Source organism: Eschscholzia californica, unplaced genomic scaffold, assembly GCF_041429995.1.
Source record: "Eschscholzia californica isolate CP2 unplaced genomic scaffold, dmEscCali1.0.p SCAF_3, whole genome shotgun sequence".
Taxonomy (NCBI): Eukaryota; Viridiplantae; Streptophyta; class Magnoliopsida; order Ranunculales; family Papaveraceae; genus Eschscholzia; species Eschscholzia californica.
This window is the reverse complement of record NW_028238420.1, coordinates 51,584,384-51,592,309: the sequence shown is the minus strand read 5'-3', so window position 1 is coordinate 51,592,309 and position 7,926 is coordinate 51,584,384. Positions and strand designations below refer to the sequence as shown.

General features: G+C 35.3%; 1 protein-coding gene and 2 non-coding genes across 4 annotated transcripts; all 3 read left to right on the top strand.

The window, feature by feature from the left end:
- Window positions 1-1,737: 1,737 nt before the first annotated feature.
- On the top strand, window positions 1,738-6,103 carry LOC147551601 (protein WEAK CHLOROPLAST MOVEMENT UNDER BLUE LIGHT 1-like). 2 transcript variants are annotated; one of them, XM_086667109.1, is made up of 3 exons: window positions 1,738-2,295; window positions 2,970-3,638; window positions 4,046-6,103. In XM_086667109.1, the coding sequence occupies exons 2-3, from the start codon at window positions 3,168-3,170 to the stop codon at window positions 5,861-5,863; spliced, it is 2,289 nt and encodes a 762-aa protein (XP_086523235.1). In that variant the 5' UTR covers window positions 1,738-2,295; window positions 2,970-3,167; the 3' UTR covers window positions 5,864-6,103. The 2 variants fall into 2 exon arrangements, with proteins under 2 accessions (XP_086523235.1, XP_086523236.1); XM_086667110.1 differs by having other exon boundaries at window positions 1,865-1,981.
- Window positions 6,104-6,650: 547 nt separating this feature from the next.
- On the top strand, window positions 6,651-6,735 carry TRNAY-GUA (transfer RNA tyrosine (anticodon GUA)). The gene is given in 2 exon segments: window positions 6,651-6,687; window positions 6,700-6,735. It is a non-coding gene; the product is annotated as a tRNA-Tyr (tRNA).
- Window positions 6,736-7,195: 460 nt separating this feature from the next.
- Window positions 7,196-7,269, top strand: TRNAE-UUC (transfer RNA glutamic acid (anticodon UUC)). Its single transcript has one exon. It is a non-coding gene; the product is annotated as a tRNA-Glu (tRNA).
- Window positions 7,270-7,926: the final 657 nt, after the last annotated feature.

Genomic DNA, 7,926 nt, shown 5'->3' with positions numbered 1-7,926 from the left:
GGGCCTTACAGTATTTAACTATGACACGTCCAGATATATGCTATGCTGTTAATCAAGTCTCTAAATTCATGAAATCTCCAACAAATGTTCATCTTATTGCAGCCAAACGAATTCTAAGATATCTCAAAGGCTCCATCAATGAAGGTCTCTGTATTCGGAAAGCTAGTTCTTCTCCCTTGATAGGATTCTCTGATGCTGATTGGGCTGGATCCCCAGATGATAGAAGATCGACAACAGGTTCCTGTGTTTTTCTAGGCCCCAACTTAATCTTATAGACTTCAAAAACTCAACCAACAGTTGCAAGATCATCAACTGAGGCTGAATACAGAGCAGTTGCTCATACAAGTGCAGACATCATTTGGTTACAAAATTTACTTCAAGAATTGGGTATTCATCCTTCACCTCCTCCTATTGCTTACTGTGATAACATCAGTGCTACCTATCTAGCTGTGAATCCTATACTTCATTCAAAAACAAGACATGCCTCTATTGATTTTCATTTTGTTAGAGAACAAGTTGCAGCTAGAAGATTACAAGTTAAGTTTCTTCCTGGAGAACATCAAGTTGCAGACATCTTTACAAAGGGTCTTTCGACTTCTCGATTCAATGAGTTGAAGTTCAAGCTCTCTCTGGTTCACCAACGTTCGGCTTGAGGGGGGATGTTAGGAGAAGTTGTATTCATTTGTATTTTACTCTTTGTGTTAAGGACATTCATGTAATTACACTTGTATTGCTTTTACTATAAATATATCTCTCTGCCCTACTATTTGGGCATCTTGACTCAAACACTTAACACAAACTTCAATCTCAAATTTATGTTTCATTCTCTACAAGAGTTTATTACACAATGAGGTAAGCTTCTCGTTCCTTTAATTTTTTTTTGTTTTTTATTTTTTTGTTTATGTTTAAACGGATTAATTTTGTTATTTATTGAACGTGAGTTGACTGATAATATTGTTGATTATACAAATTTGATTAGTGATTTTGCATAAGTAAAAAAACAAGAAAAACCGTGTTTAAGTAATATTTCTTTGATGTCTAACTTCAACAACTATAAATCTTATAGAAGAAAAAATGTCAACGTTTACATTTCTTTGATGTCTAGCTTTTTGTTCCTTTAATTTTTCTTTGTTTTTTATTTTTTTGTTTACGTTTAAACGGATTAATTTTGTTATTTATTGAACGTGAGTTGACTGATAATATTGTTGATTATACAAATTTGATAGTGATTTTGCATAAGTAAAAAAAACAAGAAAAACCGTGGTTAAGTAATATTTCTTTGATGTCTAACTTCAACAACTACAAATCTTATAGAAGAAAAAATATCAACGTTAAAGTTATATCCCAAACTCTGAACCTTTTCTCTAAATTATGTAAGACTATTACAATACCAATTGCAATCTGACAACCTCAAGGAGAATTTCATACTTCGGATAAAACAAACACTAGGCAAGTCATTAAAAAAATACAATGGAGTTTATATACTTTATGCTATAATTGTTTACAAAAAAACCTCTAAAATATTTTCAAACGAGAGGGCTTGCTCAACGGCAGTAGTACCCAAAAAATTTGGTTATCTTTTTAAGTTAATTGTCTATGATAGTCATTACAATGTAATTGATACATTAATAAGATATGATAATCACAATAACGCCAAATTTAATTATTACGATCTAAAGTCCAATTAAACTACTGTCTAAAACCAACTAAACTACGAATGTAAGACCTAACTAAACTACTTTATTTATAACTTTTAATAACTTAAATCTAATAAATCACGAATTTCAATTGTCGAGCAATCAGTTGTTGGCGACCTTGTTAAAACTATTGTAATGTTAGGTAAAAGACATTATTTTGATCATCCATATCAAAATATCCTTGTAAATGAGAACTTGGATGGTTGGAAGAATTTTGGTGGTGGTGGTGGAAGAGGTCGAGTTGGATGAGGTGGCAGTCTATAATCAATCTTTTGCACATCCTGGTAAACACTATAATCATAATCATGATCATTTTATAATCATCATCTGATTATCATTCATAGAGTACTAATCTAGAGAGAGAAACAAAGAGTAGAAATGGGATCTGGTTTTATGGGGAAAGAAGAGGAGGGAGGGTAATAATAAATTGTTGCCATAAAAAACGTGTCCCTCCTCCTTATTTTCCGATCTCATTTCTTTCTTCCTATTTTCTTCTCATTTCTTCTTCCTCACATTTCTTTTCTTTCTCAAATTCTAACCCTAATAAAATCTTACCCACCTTCTTCAACTCCTTTATCCATCTCCTCAATCCCTCCCTGTAAGTTCATCTTCCCATCTTTCTCTCTCTCTCATATTTGTAAATTATAAATCATCATTTCGTTTTCTGCCCTTTTAGCTGAAATATTGAATGATTTCTATAATCAGATTTGGGTGTGCATTAATTTGTTCCCCTAATTAATTTGGGGAAAAGCATTAGGATTTTGATCAATTTATGAACAGATTTGGTATATTGATAGTATTAATTTTGTATCATTTAATCACTTTCATAATGATCTAAATATGCATAATCCATTTATTTCTTTGATGAACAAATTTATCAACTTTTTTGGAATAATGAGGAAATTTGCCCTTTCCCCCTTGTTAAATACATTATCTGTTTGAGAAAACAATATATGAAAGTTTGTTTATTTCTACGGAAATCAGAGGCATAGGCTTTTATCTTCTTGCCAAGCTTAACGTTTCTCCTAAACCAACAATGCTAGGCAAATATTTTGGTTTAATCGGCCATGGAAATGAGATGCATCATGAATTAAGTTTTTGTGATTATTTCGGTGGAAATCACTACCAATATGGGATTCTATTTTCAGTTTGTTTGTCTTTTTCGCATATTTGAACAAAGTTTTCCAAATGACTTCTTTTCTCTGTCGACGTTAATCATACTATATATACATGAGTGTTACGTGACCGCATTATTCTATGCTTGTGTTACAGATATCCATTTGGGACTTGTCCGCCTCCAGTTCTACTTGAGGTGGATAGGAGGAACCAAGGAGACAGCAGAAAGACTTCCTCCTGAATCCTCTCTACCCACATTGTATTTTCATTCCAAGTGGAACTTATATTGATTCGGAAACTCTTAGCTCTGTAATTGGTGATGAAGATTTAGTGCGTGAATATCAGACCAAAGCTATGGAGGGTTCTATTGCTGAAGATGTACCAGCTGTCTCTAATGGGCCAACAACGGGTCCGGACACACTTCTTCCGAAAGAAATCACACAGAAATCACAACCCGCTATTGTGGAAGTTGTAGTTGGTCCGTCTAAAGTTCATGACACTCTTACTTCCGATTCACTGGGAAAATCAGAAACGCAAAATGCAGAGAAATCAGAGACAAGTTTTGAGGAAATTGTAGTTAGTCCCTCTGAAGTTCATGATATGCCAAATTCTGATCCATCAGAAGAACACTTTCACAATTCTCTTCAGCAAATCAATGGTGTCTCTGTTAATCCAGAGCCCCCTAATTGTGGTAAAGATGAAAAACATATAGACTTAAACAGGGGACTCATTGATACAGCAGCACCTTTTGAATCCGTTAAAGAGGCTGTTACGATGTTTGGAGGAATTGTGGATTGGAAAGCACATAAAATACAGAGTTTAGAGGTAATTCTTTTAATGGTTGTTTTTATCGTATCATGGTTTTCCTCAAGAAAAGCTGAACTTCACTATTAGGAGCTCAGTTTGTATACCTTGATCATGAAATTCTACCTAGACCTATACTTTGTCTCAGCCATCTTCCAAATTCTTGCATTTCCTTGTTTTCATTGAGAAGGGGAGTATGTGAGAGTGAGAATTAGTTGTCTATTCACTTAACAGTCGTGATTCTTTGTACTTCATTTTCTTTTTGCATTTCCATTCTTAAATGTTTTCTGGACCCTGACTCTATACTGTTCTACAAATTATATAACAGAATTTGATTGTGCTCTTGGTAATAAATCTCGATATTCATATAGGTGGTTTTACTTTCAATAACATGATGATTTCTAATACTATTTATGGATGTGGGACAGAGGCGGAAATTTATTGAACATGAACTTGAGATGGCAAATAAAGAAATTCCCGAGTTCAGAATACAGTCGAAGGTTGCTGAAGATGCAAAGATCGAGATACTGAAAGAGCTTGACAATACAAAGAGGCATGTAGAAGAACTGAAGCTGAATCTTGAAAGAGCTCAAGTTGAGGAGCAACAAGCAAAGCAAGACTGTGAACTTGTGAAGCTGAGAGTAGAAGAGATGGAGCAAGGGGTTGGCAATGAAGCTAGTGTTGCTGCCAAGGCACAGCTTGAGGTTGCCAAAGCAAGGCATGAATCTGCAGTTAGAGAATTGATATCTGTGAAAGATGAGAGGGAAAAATTGCTAGTAGATTATGCTTCCTTACTCTCAGAAAAGGAAATGGTTGTGAAAAGATCCGAGGAAGCTAACTCGATATCTAAGGAAGTTGAGAAGACAGTGGAGGAACTCACATTGCAGCTAATTGCAACAAAGGAATCCCTTGAATCTGCACATTCTGCACATCTCGAGGCGGAGGAGCAAAGAATTGGGGCAGACATGGTTAGAGAACAAGATTCCCTTAGGTGGGAGAAAGAACTAAAGGAAAAACAAGAAGAACTAGAAAGTCTAAAACAGCAAGTTTTATCAGTAAAGGATCTCAAGTCGAAGCTTGAATTCTCATCTGGTATGATAATTAAACTAAAAGGTGAATTAGAAGAATCAGATAACAATGAAACCACCAATACAGGATTGCATGAAACAGTTTCATCTGTCAGAAAGGAGCTTGAACAAGTAAAACTTGCTATTGAAAAGGCAACTGCAGAAGTAAATTGTTTGAAAGTTGCAGCCACTTCACTTAAAACAGAACTAGAGAGGGAAAACTCAGCACTGTCAACAATAAAACAGAGGGAAGGAATAGCATCAGTAGCAGTTTCATCACTTGAAGCCGAACTAAACAAGATCAGATCAGAAGTAGCATTAGTTCAGATGAAGGAGAAGGAAGCCCGAGAGATCATGAGTGAACTGCCAAAACAACTGCATCAAGCAGCTGAAGAAGGTGATCGGGCCAAATCATCGGCTAACTTAGCCCGAGAAGAACTGAGGAAGGCAGAAGAAGAGTTTAAGTTGATCAAATCTAGAGAAAGTACCATAAAAAGCAGATTGCTTGCAGTTCAAAAGGAGATTGAAGCGACAAGAGCATCAGAGAGGTTCGCACTAGCAGCAATACACGCTTTACAAGAAAGTGAATCACCAACAAAAAAAGGGCCTGAAAATGATAACGAACCTGGTGTTGTGTTGATTTCAGTCGAGGAATATTATGAACTCAGTAAGAGGGCAAACGAGGCTGAAGAACGAGCAAAGTTGAAGTTGGAACAAGCTTTTTCTCAAATAGAAATGGCCAAGGAATCAGAAGCCATAAGTTTGGAGAAGCTAGAAGAAGTGAATAGAGAGAAGACAGCTAGAAAAGAAGCACTAATTGCAGCAACAGGGAAAGCTGAGAAAGCCCAGGAAGGGAAACTTGGCATAGAACAAGAGTTAAGGAAATGGAGAGCCGAAAATGAGCAACGAAGGAAAGCCAGTGATGCTAGTCAAGGAATTGTATATCCACCACGAAGAAGCTTCGAAGTGAAAAAAGACAATAAAGAAGCAGCTGCTGCTGCTGCTTATCTTCCACTAAGATCTGTTTCAAACTCAAAGTTGTATTCATCATCAAATAACATAGAACCTGATTCTTCCCCGGAAATATCAATCTCAAAGACGAAGAAAAAGAAAAGATTTTTCCCACGTTTCTTGACGTTTTTAACGAAAAAGAAGCCACCTATTCCAAAGCCATCTTAAGCTTCCCTTACATTTTATCTTGGTAAACGTTACGTGTTTGTTGTGTTGTTTCTACTACCCTTTTATACTAGAAGCAACCCAGGTGATGAAATTGATCTTTATCCATGTATGATGTATTGATCTTGCTTGGGAGCAACAAAATTTGAGTTTGTAATTCATCTGTATCACCACATAAATCATGTATGAAGTTTTTTAAGCATATTATTTTGGGTATGAAATGGAACAAACAACTCAAATAAAGGTGCACTTTGTGATTATAGCCAACTTTTCTTCAGTGGTAGTAAGTATGAATCTTCATTTGAGTGAATAGGGTTGGAGTCTTTCTCTACCAAAAAAAAAAAGAGGTTGCAATTTGTTATTGTATTTTTCAGATAACTTATTTATTTTCTGTCTTTTATTTAAAAACTGTAGTCAAGGGAAACTCAAATATTGAGAAGTGGTGTTATCTTGATCTAACTTCAAAATAATAATAATATTAAAAAGAAGAGAGATGCTAGAATCACAAAAGATTTTGACAAAAAAAAGTTCCCAGCTGATGTGGCGGTTGTGATTTTCATCTCTCAACAGTCTAGATTTGGTCAAAGTTTGAAACCACACCCGCCACATCAGCTGGGAACCTTTTTTTGTCAAAATCTTTTTTAACTTTATCATTTCCCTAAAAAGAAATTGTTAAAACCAAATGTTGTGGACTTGATCTTCATCTATAAGAAAAGGCCAATGGCTAAATTAGGTGAGAAGTAATAGCAACAATAGCATAAATATATACCAATTGAAATATGTTCATCAACCGACTTTAGCTCAGTTGGTAGAGCGGAGGACTGTAGCTGTATGCTGATATCCTTAGGTCGCTGGTTCGAATCCGGCAAGTCGGATTTTTTATTTTTTATATGGAATCTCTTGGTGCTTCTCTGCTAACCCACTTTTTTCTCAAAGTTCTTTTACATTTTTTACTCAGTTTTGCCCAAACTTTTCAATCACATTTTCTGTTTTTTTTCTTTTTCTCTTTTAACTTTTCATACGGAAACTATCATCTTTTAGTAGTCCATATTTATCTTACTACTAATTATTTCCACGTCTCTATTGTATCTTCTTTTTGATTTGTTCGTTTCTGATTTTATTATTAAAGAAAATACGTGTCTAGGTCTCGAAGATGACAAATCATGAGCTCAACCTCTTCTGACTGAAATTGTAAAATGGTGGAATTGACTCTAAATAAGGCTTCAAGAGTTTGGGAATTGACTCTTGAGTAAAACTCAAATTGAAAGAAAAGGAGGATTCTCCTGTCACATGATGACGTTACATTAACATTTTAAACTTAAGCTCTAACATCAATCCATTGTAGTCCAGCCCGGTTAGGATACCTGGCTTTCACCCAGGCGACCCGGGTTCAAATCCCGGCAATGGAATTCTTTTTTCTTTTTTTGCATTTTTCTCACACAATATTCCAAAGCAATACTGAGCTGGAATCATGGTCCACTGTTTGCTGCTCAAACCGCCGCAGGAAATGCTATTCCTACAGTAGTAGATCAGGGTATGCAACTAGCGTAACCCAGTTTTCCAAATTAATCCGACACAGGTACATATAATTCAAAAGAATATGCTTAGAGCATCTCCAATGCAAAACTTAAAAAAAAACTCTATTTGGCTTATGTGTTGAGTCTCAATTGAGATTCTCTTTCCTATGTGGCTAACTTGAGTGTCTCTAATTCAAGTCCTTCTCCAATGCAACACTCTAAAAAACTCTAATAGATACACATGTCATACATACATTTAATAGGAAAAAGTGGTTGAGAAAGAAAAGCTTTCTATTGGTTCAAAAATTAAATTTGATGACTAGGACACTTAAGACTCTCAAAAGAGATCTCAAAAATAGAGTTTCTAGTTGAGACATCTTAAAACTTAATGCTTCCACATCAACTTAAGATCTCAATTGAGTTTTGCATTGAGTCTTGCATTGGAGATGCTCTTAGTGATTGAGATTCATACAAGACTGGAATAGTGGTAGTGATATAAAGCTTCCTCTAATTGTTTCTCTTGCTATATATAGTTTCTTTGGGGTTTGA

Coding starts and splice junctions, on each gene's coding strand:
- LOC147551601 (XM_086667109.1), top strand. CDS start 3,168: ATGGAGGGTTCTATTGCTGAAGATGTACCAGCTGTCTCTAATGGGCCA. Junction 3,639..4,045: donor ATAAAATACAGAGTTTAGAG/GTAATTCTTTTA, acceptor GATGTGGGACAG/AGGCGGAAATTTATTGAACA.